This window comes from Rhipicephalus sanguineus, chromosome 4 (assembly GCF_013339695.2).
Source record: "Rhipicephalus sanguineus isolate Rsan-2018 chromosome 4, BIME_Rsan_1.4, whole genome shotgun sequence".
In the NCBI taxonomy this organism is placed as follows: Eukaryota; Metazoa; Arthropoda; class Arachnida; order Ixodida; family Ixodidae; genus Rhipicephalus; species Rhipicephalus sanguineus.
In genome coordinates, this window is record NC_051179.1 from 84,829,618 (window position 1) to 84,844,460 (window position 14,843).

The following is a 14,843-nucleotide window of genomic DNA, read 5'->3' on the forward strand; positions in this document are numbered from 1 at the left end:
TCATGTAAGGCATGATTTACATACCATGCTCATGGCGCGCTTGCGGCCGGTTTACTAGCTTGATATACACCGAAATTGGTATTGCGCGATGTTGCTGTATGACGAACATAAATGACAGGTTGCTACATGAAAATATAGTGATGCATGCTGTGTATAACATGAATTACATGTCAAACTCATTATGCGCTCGCGGCCGTTTCGCTGGCTTGATATAGCCACAGGCACCCCTTTTTGTATTTCTATGTGACTGATCCGTTGCACGTCTAGCCGCTGCCTTTCGCATGCCGAGCCCGAATGTCTGGGAAGCTTCCAGATTATTTTAGTATCTTCTGATAGGCCTGAGCGTGCAAATGCGAACAGTTGAGCTCATTCTGGAACTAGCGCAGCCACCAGCGATAAGAGTCGAATGTTCGATGTCATATGTTTAAATGCCGGTGTGCCTAGCCGCAGATCACATTATCGACGGCCGACGCTCTGTTTGAGTTCATTTCCGGTAATGAGGTTTGCCCAAATAAAGAGTTTCCTCTAGATTACGCCGACTGTTGCCTTCGTCAACGTCACGACCACGTGAAATTATACACCAAAATTGGTATTGCGCGACGTTACTGCATGACGAACATGAATGACAGATGGTTACATAAAAAGATATGAAAAGCTAGCAATTGTCAGCGCGAGGGTGAATTCATCGACAACTCGAAGCAACCGGACACATATTACAAATATTACAAATCAGTTCTGCGGAATAAGCAGAACTAGTTCGCGAGGCGTTGGTCCCGGGTTTGAACCCCGCATCAAGACGAATTTTTTGGCGAATATGAGGCTTTCTTTCTGAAAAATCTGTATGGATTTCCTTGTAGCCTCGTGCTAGAAACGGGTGGTTGTCTATTTTTATGGGCGAAGCTCCTTTGGGTGTGGGTCTGTCCCTCCTCTGTAGTATGTAGTAGCAGTAGGTAGCTACCTCTTGTTCTTGGAGTGTTCACAAGATGGCCATGTCGTAGCCACCTCTTGTTCTCAGAAAGATCCCTACATGGGGCGGAGGCGCTCACTGCGTTGCAGATGCGTGCTCTAGTCCCCCCCTCTCTCGCCTCCGGACGCCGACGCTCCGCGCTCGCTGCGAGACCGACGCAGGCAGCGTCTGCTAGCGAGTTTCTTGATTGAAAAAACCGACTGCTCGCGCTGCACAACCGTTCACTGACCACCCCGTATATATAGGCACTGGATTTTAACCTCCAAGGTAGTGCCTGTGTGAAATTTCTCCAGTGCGTGATTAAACAATAAAAATTCACAGCGTACATGTAAAATTAAAGTGATCTGATGATTTGATGAATTAAAGTGATCTGATGATCTGATGATTAAAGTGATCTGATGGCTCTGATCGACCATTCAGTATAAACGCGCCCGATCTCACGTCGTTGATGGTGTACTGGGCATAACTCACGGAAGATTCACATATGGCGCATGTCATTGGTGGAAGGCAATCGTTCGATTTAGTGCGGCGACGTCCGCTAGGGGGACCGTTGTAATGAAGGGACCACGTAAACCAACAGTACAATAAAAGTTTGATGTTTAATATATACATGGTGTTTCTCTTGTGTTTACTTGATCATATACGGGGCGAATTACTCGGAGTATTCAAGGTTTATCGATGATTCCCTCCGGAGCTTCGCCCCACTCATCATCATTCACCCCGTGGATATGCTGTGGATTCTTTCTTTCGTAGCCCTTCCGCCACCTTGCGGGATTCCACAGAACTGATTTGCAACACGTGTGCCTTCGTGGTACCGACGCTTACAAACACATCAACATCAACATCAACTTGGGTTTGTAGAGTAAGCGACCTTCAATGTAACACAATGTCGCAGTACCTTTTGTTACAATTTTTTCCCTGCATTGTATATTCTTCATACTTATCGCTATAGTGACAAAGTTTGTTTTGGTCTATATTTGCAGGTAAGCCTTCGCTTGCAGCAGCTCGAGCCGCCCGCCAGAATAGGGTTAACAGCAATTGAAGGACTGCAGGTAATGAAAACAATGTATGTCATTTTGCGCTGGTGTCGATTAAAATATTGCCGTTCCAGGTCAAACGACATTATTTACATCTACATGACGATGGACGGGTCATGATAGATCAAACATTGGATGCATTAGGAGAACTTGCGCGTACTAGTAAAGTACACAAGGTGTCTGACATCGTGTTTATGGCAGTGAGGTAATTATGAACTACGTTTGCTACATAAGCTAAAGCGCTGCATCGTTAATGTATAGAAAACGTGATCCCTTCCAGAGCCCACATTGCATTATATCAACTTTAGAAACTACATTAAATATATCAAGTGGACGTCATACTGCTTCTGTAGCCTTTATAGTAGAACACCGAAATATTGCTGTTACCGATTCACCGCTGGAATGGCGCGCATGCTGCATAGGCAAAAGTACTTAATGGTGCGGATTTTACAGTAAAACACACGTCTAATTGGAATGACCAGGCGACGTGAACAGAGTACGAGGACACCGGCAATTAAATGGAATTTTCATTATATTTGAAATCAACGTGACATTCTGGTTCATATTCCATAAATTGTGACCTTCTTGGCTTCTATGGTTGTGGTTTCAGTGACTGTTCTCTCTGTCGGCACGTATTCACCAAATTACATATTACAAGCTTATATATACAGAGAGAGTGCTTAAACATTCGTGAGTGCTTAGTTCAGGACACCAATGGCCTATCCTGCCGTGCGGCCGCGGTCCGACCAGGCCAGCGAATTGCTACGACCCAACCATCATCGTTGTCTTGGATTTTGCGAGGAGAATGACTTGCAACAATATTTACAGCGGGAGGCTGTCTTTAGGCGTGTCGACTGGTGTGATAAAAAATTTGGGGGACGCTTAAGCTTCGCCTTTAAGAGTTGAACGCGATAGCAATATCCTGCCCCTAGTGCGCACTTCGAACACTACGAGTATTTAACAGAATGCGCGCAATAAGGTGTGTGCCTTATGTAATGGGTAGCATGCTTTAAACCAGGAGCAATTATGCGCGAGAACCTTTTTCGAAGCTGCGATGCACCCACTACGTGGTCTTAAGGGAATACGCGCAATAATTTGTGTGCCTTTTGTGATGGGTGGCTGTCTTTAAACCACCAAGTTGTTATGATATTGACGTGGTGTGACGCCCGATGGCAATGTACGCTTGTACCACGCAATATTACTGCGATATTACATCTCGTACTGTGACACCTGTATACAGGACGCGTATTTTTGGGAAGCATCGAAGTTACTTTCAGCGCAGCTCCAAGCAGAGGCGTGGCTGTGTGGTAGAACACCTGCTTGCCACGCAGACGGCCTGGGTTCGATTCTCACTCGGACCCAATACTTTTATTATTTATTTTATTTGCAGCTTTTTCGATTTTTCGGTCACGGACAAGATGATGATTTTTCGCTCACAACCAACGGTGCCGACGCCGACGACGGAATTTCTGCGATACGAGCTCTTTAACGCTATCGCGTTAAAACAGCGAAGACATAATGTGCGTGCTCTCTGGCTGCGCCGTTGGAATGGGGGCTGGTTCACCATTTCTATAGGGAACGAAGAGTTGCTCACAAGAGTTCCTACGTGTAGGCAATAAAAGCAAGACATTGTGATCAGGCAAACCACGCACACGGAGTGCTTCCCTGTATTTTCGTTGGTTTTGTCGTTATTGCTGGCATCTATGGAAAGCGTCTAATACCTGCTATAGACCGATATTATTCTGTATATCAATGCACGTGAAATCAATTGGTGTGGTTAAGGCATGTGTAACGCGCTTCTCTTTCTTTTTTTTAGTGCAGGTCTGGTTAAAATTAGAGGTGGGAAAAACCTTGGCGGTACTTTAGGTAAGTAACATTATAGTAAGATACAATATATATTGCAAAATGCGTCCTCCACTTCAAGTTATTTCCATCGAGTGTACGAAGGCTGCCACTATGTTTTCTTTTCAGCTTGTCAGAAGCGCGTCATTTCTCTATTGGCGTTGTCATAACTTTTTTTTTTTTCGGAAGCTCATTCTTTTCGTTCTTTTCTTGCAACTCCGCAGAGCTAAACGCAGACAGCGAATTGCCCTACAACGAAAGTATGAAAACTGTAATATGATGGTGCACGTCACAGTGCAGCGGTTACTTGTGTCTGTGTTAGAGCACTGCACGGGCCGTAATTCTCGGCCCGGGCCCGGCCCGGGCCCGGAACTCACCGGGCCCGGGTCTCATTTTGAGTCACCCGGCCCGGTGACTCAAAATGAGACCCGGGCCCGGCCCGAACCCGAGAAAAAATTTTGCCTACCCGGCCCGGCCCGGCCCGACCACAGATCAGGCCCGACTGAGGCCCGACCCTGTAATCTAGGCGGTGGTTCCCGAACATGGAATCGACAGCGAGGTGTTTTAAGTCGAAAATATCTACGCTTTGTTGGCGCTTGTTTCGCTAACAATTATACTTTAACATACGGCAATTTATTGTAAAAAGGGGCTCATGATGCAAACAGTTCAGCGGACATACTGGATACAATGAATGTTTATTCGGCAGTGGTATACCGTACCCATTTTTTCTGCAAATACACTGGGGATCATGAAGGGCGTTTTGTAGCAGACATTGTAGCAAGGAAAGTGACTTGCAGCACGAGTTCAATTTCGACAGGGAGCGCAATAACAACAAAGGAAGGATTGATGGATGGATAAACTTTATTATGGTACATCGGAACGCGCTCTGGCACGTTGCGGGCCGCTCCGACATCGGAACAGGAAGACCAAGTCTCTCTGCTGCCTCGCGGACCCGTTGGACTGCCCATATAGCTGTTCTAGCGCGAAGCTGGTAATAGCAGCCTCCCATTTGGACTGCGTGATGATCGACTTCGCCGCCGCGTAACACGGAGCACCGCCAAAGCATGTGTTCTAGATCGGCTTGGCAGAGAACAAAACGCTCACTTTACTTTGTTTTTATCGCACTCTATAGCCTATTGAAATTTATAGCGTGCTCTAACCCCAAAGCCAATCGTGCATCCTTCTCGATATGTAGCACCTGTCTTCACCATTGTAGCACCTTGCCACAGAAAGAGAAACAGAGGAAAAAAAAACAAATTTGTGACCGTTGTTGTAAATACACTAATCTAGGTAAACGTATGGGACAGCGTGCACCACGTCTATGCGTATAAGCAATCGAAAGGAAGAAAAAAACCTATTTGTCATAGCAATATTTTCATATACCACACCACAGCTAGTATATACAGCAAGTTTCTTATGGCATAGTTTATAGTTTACTTCTTCACATGTTATTGTGCGAAAAATCAAAGTATCAAAAGATTCCTGCTTTAAGCACGCCATGCGCTGTTGCATCACATATGCTGCCGCGCTAAAGCTTCTTGCACTGCTCGCGCTGGCCGCACGGGCGCACCACATCTGCCTTGCCAATTGCGAAGGCGTCGGCAGTCGTTGGTCTTAACTTCCACCACTGGAGCAAATCTAGGATGTCTTTGTGGACCTCTGCAGAATGACCAGAGCTGTCCAGCTCATCCCTTCACTTCTCTCGTTCCCGAACGTCGTGCCACTCTTCAATGTCATCTATAAAACTACTCTTTGAGGGCTTCTCCTTGCAGTTTTCAGCAGAGTATGTTATGCACGGTTTGCAGCGCGCTAGTTGTTTCCATATTATAATGGTTTATGCCTTCCCAGCGATGTTTTACCGGTAGAAGGTGGCCACGGGACTACGCGGTTAAGACTAGCAGGAGGTAGACGAAGCGATTTCGATATATTTTCGGGGTTCGTTAGAGTTTTGTAATAAAGGCGCGACTAAGCTTCTCGAAGCTTACTCATTGGATGCATATGGTTTGAGGTAAGGGGACATCACCCGGCACGGAATCTGTCATTGTCCTTTTTCAAGTCAGATATTTCCTCACGCGAATATACTTCACCCCACGCCTTGTTTAATGGGCCTATTCTATTCCTGCAAGATCCAATGCTGTTGCGGCAGTATCATGTAGCTCTCGCACTATATAGCGCACTATATAGGGCCTCAAACACGCGGCTCGCGGACCTCTCGCTAGCGGCCCTCCGCCCGCACATGACAGGTCGAAAGCATATTTTTAGTGAGGCACCCCCTGCGGTCACCGTGTGTTGATGCATAACCGTGAAACAAAAGCTATATTTTAGAATCGGCTTCCAGAGTCATTATGGGTATCGATATGTTGTTGGAATCCTGCCGCCAAGTCCCCTTCAGAAATGATCGCGTATATGAGATATGGGAAAGGTCTGCTGTTAAATGACAGTAGTTTTAAAACAACCTGTTCCCCCCTCCCACGCTCCTACTTTCGTCATTGCCCTAGCCCTTGCGGGAGCTTTTTTTCGTGAATGCGGTCCGTTAGTTGAGGTGAGTTTGAGACCCCTGATAGGGCGCAACAAGACGAAAGCTCAGACGTTAACAATGTCGGCACACAAAGCAGGCTGTACATGTCCATCTCGGGCCTCATGACCACTGGGAGCCGTCACGGAGTCACGGAAAAACAATGTGCCTTTATAGGGATTCTATGCATCAAGACTCCGTGCAGTCCTTTCGTTTTAGAGCGGGGCTGCACTTTCAACAACGTTTCCCCGCTTTGGAGCTCTTATTTTATTATATTACATTTATTACTGCGATTAAAGAGTAACATTTGGGATATAAAATAGTAACGAAAGCAAATAAAGCACGGAATAGCGAGATGTTACGTATAATGGCCTGGTCTATTTACTTTTAGCTCGCCTGTTTCAGATAAATCAAGTGGCTCATATGCAAGAAGCAAAATAAGTTCAGTACTTATCCCTCATAAAACTTCTCCAAACAGCTCACCCCACATAAAAAAAGCGTTTTTTCGAGATAAAATGTGGGGCATGTATGTATGCACAGCGTATGCGGAACAAGGCACATTAAAGAGAAAAACGATTTTTCTATTATCAGTAAATTACTCTTTTACCATTCCAAAAGCACCACGCTCACCGCGACAAGGCTCTTGGTAAGAAAGAAAACTCGCCAGAAAATGCAGGTAACGACGCCACCTTGAAATTCACGCAGCAAACGCCGTGACGTCATAGATTCTGACGGCATCTACTGGACCCTACGTAGTTTATAGTGGATAAAAATGAAGGGCGTTGGCCTCTGAGGGGGTCACAGACTTAACATACCAAGTTTCTGAAAATATCGTTGAGCCAATGTCCCCAAGATACGACGAATACAGTTGTAATCCGTGACGTCACGTGCGGAGATTTCAAAATGGAACTGTGACCTTGCTTTTCTCCTTTATTAATAAACTCATTGATGGTGAAATTATTGACGTTCGGGTACTCAGAGTACACTTTATCGGTCTAAACCGATTCAGTGTTTCACTTTAGTGACCCTTTAAGAACGGAGCAAAATCCAAGCCCGGCCCGACCCGAGCCCGCCACCTCAAACCCGGGCCCGGCCCTAAGCCCGGAGCTTCAGGCCCGAGCCCGGCCCGGGCCCGCGAGGAAAACTACTTTAACCGGCCCGGCGCGGCCCACGGGCCGGTCCGGGCCCGGGTTTTCGGGTAGGCCCGAGCCCGTGCAGTGCTCTAGTCTGTGTTTTTCGAATGCATTACCTACACAGGCATAAACATGGGGGCTTTGCGTACTGACTTTTCGGGATATAGGGCTTAACGGCGTAGTTGTTCTATCATGGTGGCGCTTATAGATTATGCCATCGGACAGCGTCCTCTAAGCAGCCTAACAGGAAAGAGGGCGTCTTAGCCGAATGACAGCTGGTATCGCTTCACCATGTGACGTGATCTGCTGTGGCTATTAACGAGAATCATAGCTTTCCGCTTGCATAGCTCGCTTTCGGACTTTCTGACTTCTGCTTACAAAGCTTCCCGAGCTATCCAAGCAGAAAACTAAACTTTTACATTTACCTTCTGAGCTATTTTTTCCCCCGATTATATGATAACCGGAAGAAGATAGCCGCACGGGTGCCATGCCATAACCCGAAGAAGATAGCCCAGAAGGCAAACGTAAAAGTGTTATTTTCTGCTTGCATAGCTGGGGAAGCTATGAGGTATCCAAAAACGGCCCCGCTTGGGATGACCGTGTCGTGTACAGTCAACCACAAAAGTTTAAGGACCACGCGACCGCGTAGCCAAGAGCCTCTTTTCAACATTTCCGCTACGCCAGCGGCACTCGACAGCAGCACTACGCCCAAGACGCATCGCTCCCCTTATCCTTGGCCTGGCTATTTTCTGACGGGGCAAAAATATTTAACACCTTTCACTTTTTAGCACGACGTGCTGTACGGCAGTGGTGGCTACGTATTTTTGTCTTAAGAGCAGTCTATCGGCATAACTGTTATCAGTCGCAATCATCAGAACGACAGCAACCGGAACTGTTGTGGAGCGATCGCCTGACCACGTTCAGGGACACTTCCCAACATTAAAGACTAAACAGACGCAAATGCCCATCACCACAGTACAAATTAAAGAAAAGACAGGCCGAGTCAGCGCTCTCTGTTTTCGTCCGTAGTTTTTTGCGCTGTGATTTTACGATCACGAACAACCAATTAACCCGATTTACCGCCATTGTGAAGTTCTACTCTAGTTTTGCGGGCTCTTGCAGCTATTTTTCTTCTGACCCTTCTCGAACAGTACCGCTCATTGCGGTGGCTGCGTGTCGTTCCGGCATGCTCTCGCATCACATCAAACGGAAAAGTCTCTCGAGTCAGCGCTCATTTGTCTCTGTGTGTTCGTCCGTCGTCTTTTGCGCTGTTATTTGACTGTCTTGCTAAATTCCTTATCTTTTTTTCACCGCAGCCTGATAAACTTCTCCACATGTACCCCAAATGCAGTGTGCGTATTTGCCCAAACGAAAAAAAATTTTAAAGAATGACAGTTTCGCCGCAAGGGCGAAGCAATGAATGCGATAGCCACAAAGTGGCATGTTTTACGAATAAAGACTAGCAGCTTATTTTTTTGGATCCGATCTCGCGTAACTCTACAAAACGCTGGTGTATGGGAATACGGCCGCTCCAGGGAGCGAAGCGGTTTTCTTGCTGTCTGTCTTCTCAACGCGAAGTAAGCTAGTGCTCGTGAGGGGCGGGCCCAATTCCGACTCGCTCTAACCCTACCACTCACTGTAAATAGTTAAATAAATGTTTTCCACCATCGCAACAGCCATTTACAGATGTCTGTCGAGACAGCACACGCGCCAGCGCTCGCGACCATACCGTTATGATCAAATTTTGCCGTTACCGCTCAAGCGACTGCCCCTCACTACCCCTCACCTCTTCACTGACACCCCTTCATGCTCCTTCGCCCGACCAATGACAGGCGTGGCGTTTCCTCTCCGCTTGTGGAGCTGTCGACGGTAGTCCTCGCACGCGAGGCGATGTTACTGCGTGCGCCCTTCGTGCGACGGAGGTAGCCGGCTCGTTCCATCTCTGCCTCAACCGAATTCGTCTCCAGGGCTCGCGCGTAGAATATACGATGCGAAGGGCGCTGTGATCGATTTGGACTTTATGCGGAGCATGAGGGCGAAGGAGACGGCAAAAGCCCGCCGAGAGTATGCGTATATTACAGTCGCAATGCAAAAATAATAATAAACAATGAAAGCTTTAAAGACAGTGATGGGATTTGTCAGGCCGTAATATGGCATGTTTGATGTATGGCTACTAGTGGCAAGGTTTTCATTCTCTTCGGGCATGGTTTTAACTAACACGCATCGGTGAACGAACGACGCTGATTATCTCGAATAGTTCTCCGTGGTAACGTGGCAAATTGCCCTTTGCGTAGCGCTCGCTTGGCGACGAACCATTCTCCTGCACATGACAACGCTCGCTTCCCGCCCTCCTCGCACTCCTCCACGTACCAGACGCAGGGGCTAGCGCAATTCCCAATGCTAGAGTGAACGGTAAGGTCAATAAAATTTTTCGTTCAATTGTGGTCACACCATACTATGCGTAGCCTTGATACCAATGGTTTCTTACTCGATACGAATTTCCTCACTTGAAGTGTTCTAGGAAGATGACACCAGTGTTGCACATAAACAGCTGAAAGCACAATGTTGGAACGTGCGGCCTATCTTTGTGCAGGGACGATTTTCGGGAAAATTTTGAAATGCACCCAATCATCTCTTGTACTTCGTGTAAATAGAAAACGTAGAGGAAAGACACACACACACACACACACACACACACACACACACACACACACACACACACACACACACACACACACACACACACACACACACACACACAAAACGTTGTTCAAAGTCTTGCGTTGATGAGATGTACCATATAATGCACTGTCGCCTCCCAGGATAGGGTGACATGAACATGGCAGCTACATCAAGGGTCATGCTGTTGGTTACTATTACTATGTACGAAGTCGACCTAAGGTGAGCACCTCATTTGTATTCAAGCTACTAAAACGAGAATGTTTCTTCTGCTTCACGGGGGAAAATACCCGTTATATGACGTCTAATAATGGTGCCCTTAAACAAAATAAAAATTTGCGAATTGTATATTAAACATAAGCTTCTATGAGGTCTTGAATACTAATGAGGTTTTCTCCATTGACGTGGACGACCCTGAACTTAGAGCGTAAAGCCTGTGACACATACGCGTCACTGCGTCACTTCGCGCTATCCTCACCCAGTAGGTGGTGCCACGGTGTCCTTGTCTGTTAACCCCCTCACCCCACTTCCTTCAAAGATCAGTTGTTTCACGACAATGGTTCCTTCGTCTCATCATCGCACAGATTACTAAAGCGAAATGTTAAAGAAAAAAAAAATACTTTTTTTTAGTTACAAATGACCCATCTGGTCATTTTCTGCTAAATCACTTTGCAGTGTGTTGAACCGCAGGAATGGCAAATAAGGGAAAGGCCTGCAGGAATGGCAAAGCTGCCATAGGTTTGGACCGGCCTGTTACGTTCTCCGGTGTGCAGACGGCGGCTCACGAAATCGCTCATTTGTAAGTGCGTTGACATACTCAAAAACTCTTGCAACTCGTCATACGCATTGTGTCTTGACTAAATCCTTACCTACCAGAAGCTCGAATGAATGCCCCGCCCCTTCGGCCCCCTTCCCCATCTTTGCGCGCGCCTACGGATAGGTAGTTAGTTCTTTGACGTCGTATTACGGGACGTTCATATGACAGAATAGCATGTGCTTCTGGAGATGTGGCGAAAACCTTGAAATGAATACATATGCCGTGCACTTTGTCTCTATGGACTTCAGTTTATATGTGCTGGGAAAAAAGGACATTGGATGTAACGTACATGTAATGTGTCTATAAGCTAACGTGCAGACTCGAAACATGAATAGTAACATGGAAATTTCATAAATTTAACCCCAATCAGCAACTCAACAGTACATTGAGGAGTAGCTTTCTGACGGACGCCAAAAGAAAGGGTTTAAAAGGCAACCTGTTGTATATGCCCACGAACTAGTCGAAATTAATAAAAGGTCGCGGAAGCTTATCAGCTAACGTGTCGCGCTCCTAAGCACAAGGTCGTGGGTTTGATTCCCAGCCATGGTGCTTGCGTGTTGATGTGCGAGAAACGCAAAGATGTCGAGTTACTCCGATTAAGGAGAATGTCAAAAAGCCCCAGATGGACAAAAATTTTCCGGGGCCCCACTACAACAAAGCAAGATGCAGAACGTATTGTGGGAATCGACTTCATGCGAAGCAGTCAGAGAGTCGCTGCTTATGCCGCATATTTTTGGATTTCAGCCGAGTCTTCCGAGGTGTACCAACGCTTCTGTGTAATTTCAGTAGTCGTGTGTATATTGTGGGATTACCAGACATGTTTATTACACTGACGAGTAGAAGGTAGTTCATTCTTGGTTCACAAAGAAATGCTTTGGAGAAAAAGAGGCAGAAAAACACGCACAAAAAATATTGTTCAAGTGAGGCAAGCGCATGTCTCTAGTTTGACCATGTTCGTGTCAACGTCAACACGATGTACGCAGTGATGGTGCTCAATCCGGTAGCCTAATAGTAGACAAAGGTGTGCGGACCCTCGTCCTGCAGTGGTCCTACATTACGCTGATCATGGGTTGCACGGGTACAGGGAACTCTTCCCTCTCACAGAGCGTTAGTCAGTTGAATGTACATTGTCAATAATTACTTAAAACAGATAACGTTGCCACTAGAAAGAAGGTTCTTTTTATTTCTCGTATACGGGTCAATTCTGGAGGGGATTTGACGTCTGGATTCGAGAAACATATCTATACCGATCTCTACGACTACTAAAATCATGGCGCCTTACCTGAAGTATAGATTTTTTTCTTCCGCGGTCATGTTTCAACATAAGGTGACCGTATGAGGTGTCCCACGAAAAAAATGCTTAAGACAGTCACTTCTGTGTAGCTAACCCGAACAGAGCGTTAGTAGTCACAAGGCGTGAAAACAATGCGAGCACCTTTCAGCGATGTCACAAACAGTCACAAAGTCATGAAAAGTATATGTATATATATATGGGACGAAGACTGTCATGTGCGGGCCGCATGCCGCTAACGAATTGTCGGCGGGCCGCATGCGGCCCGCGGGCAGCGTGTTTGAGACCCCTGGTCTACAACATAAAAAAAGGTAAATAACTTACACTGCAATGTGAAGTAATTAGCGCTGAGTTACAGGCCGCGTTATTTGGGCAGTGAAGCGGTAGATGCATGCGCGGAGCCAATAAAAACAAGCTTTCTGGAATATCAATCCCACATATTCCCCGAACATTGCTAAGGTAAATAATGACATTTTTTACAGGACCCGCCGCGGTGGTCTAGTGGTTATGGCGCTCGACTGCTGACCCAAAGGTCGCGGGATCGAATCCCGGCCGCGGCGGCTGCATTTTCGATGGAGGCGAAAATGTGTGAGGCCCGTGTACTTAGATTTAGGTGCACGTTAATGAACCCCAGGTGGTCGAAATTTCCGGAGCCCTCCACACTACGGCGTCTCTCATAATCATATAGTGGTTTTGGGACGTTAAACCCCAGATATTATTATTATACATTTTATTACAGGTTGAACGCTGACCACGATGGTTACGGTGCAGCGAAGAATTGCTCAGGTGATGAGGGTTTTATAATGAGCAGTCCACGAAGAAACGGAAATAACAGCTGTGCGTTTTCGAACTGCAGCAAGAAAGACATTGCCGACTTTTTGACGTAAGCTTCCTGACAATACCCACAGTACATTTTTTTTTACAGTTCGGAAACTGCACATAAGAAAGGACGTTGATTGCTATGTGTTGTATTTTTTTGCGAATGAAGATACTGGAGACGAACTTAATCATGTTTGTTATCGCACAAACAAGTATAGTTTAAACATTTAGCTATACCTTGGCAGAGTCAAGCAATACAGTAATGTTCAGTGAAATGACAAGAGCTAAATATGGTCTGTGAAGGTCGGCTTGTGATCGAGGCACGGCATAAACCCGTTTTTTTTCAGGCCAGGCTAGTGAACAGCTATAAAAAGTGTTCTTTTTTTTCCATGACAGAACGTGAAATATAGTCTCTATCGTCTGTTTATTGGACTTGTACCCCTGTCCACATGTTAATTTTTTTCTCTCTAACAAATGATGTAATTAGTAAGCTTATTACATTCTGTTGTATATGTCTATTCCACGCAAAAGAACTTCAACTGTTTTGTTGCTCATACTAGGGCTGCAGGCTACATTCCCAACTTTGATGACAATTAGCAGATATACATGAACTGTCTCATTGCTTTGAATAACACGGAAAACAATTGGTCCTGATTAATGGAGATCAGTCTAATACATCGACAGACTGGTCTCATCGCCATATTGTGAGCCGGCCTCAGAGCACACATGACAAATAATAGTAATAATTGTTGGGGTTTTACTTCCCAAAACCGCAATATGATTATGAGGGACGCCGTAGTGGAGAGCTCGGGAAACTCTCGATCATTTGGTACTCGTTAACCTGCACCTAAACCTAAGTACACGGGCCTCTAGCATTTCACCTCCATAGAAATACGGCCACCGCGGCCAAATGATGACACAGCAGCTCACGCTTGCGTAGGCTGATTACATTGGAAGATTGATTAGTTTGGAGCTTAGTATATTATTTATCAGTCAGTGATTGAAAGCAACCGAGAGCACATCGATTCATTCGTTTTATAGCTAGATTGTTCAACTAATTAACTTCAACACAGAGATACTGCAGGCAAGCCCAAACTATTTCAGTTATTAATACGTAAATATTTGGCGCGAAACTGCATTCATAGTATACACTTAAGTACTGCAACCTATCTTTGCGTCGTTAGGACAAACACTATATGCATCAATTTTTGTCGCATCATGAGTCTGAGGTGTTGACAGGTCCAAGATATCTTTTCACGACGATGGAAGTTTAGCCGTTTAGCCGTGAATGAAACTGCGAAAAATCTTTCAGCCGTTTGCAGCATTACCCGTTGCCTTCTTTAGCAGGATGAACGTATACTTATCGTTCTGCAGGTGGCCATACTCAAGATGCCTATTCAGAGATAACGCATGTCACGTCATTTCTCTGCCAAACAAGGCGGCAAACCTCCCAGGGGATGTAATGGATGGTCAAACGTTCTGTAACGAATACTACAGGGCACCAAGATACACGAACTCCACTTACATAAAGGTAGGATAAGCATCTTCTATATTCTTTGCGCATGTTGGAAGATTGGATGGATGACATTATTAGCAGCACGTGGTACCGAACCTAATATGAAAAATTGTAAGGAGCCCACAATGTATCCTTGTTCGAATTAATATTATTGGCAAACTCCAATCAGTAGACGATCACTGCTATATGTCGCATAATGCATGACGTAATGAAAGCAATTACCACCG

General features: G+C 45.8%; 1 protein-coding gene across 1 annotated transcript in view; it reads left to right on the top strand.

Moving 5' to 3' along the window:
• LOC119391361 (A disintegrin and metalloproteinase with thrombospondin motifs 7) overlaps positions 1-14,843 on the top strand; it is a 31,250-nt gene that overhangs the window by 9,340 nt on the left and 7,067 nt on the right. The window contains exons 4-9 of the mRNA XM_037659045.2: positions 1,951-2,019; positions 2,079-2,209; positions 3,821-3,870; positions 10,864-10,972; positions 13,021-13,164; positions 14,475-14,631. Of these exons, the coding sequence (XP_037514973.2) occupies positions 1,951-2,019; positions 2,079-2,209; positions 3,821-3,870; positions 10,864-10,972; positions 13,021-13,164; positions 14,475-14,631 (660 nt within the window). The remainder of the gene's footprint in view (positions 1-1,950; positions 2,020-2,078; positions 2,210-3,820; positions 3,871-10,863; positions 10,973-13,020; positions 13,165-14,474; positions 14,632-14,843) is intronic.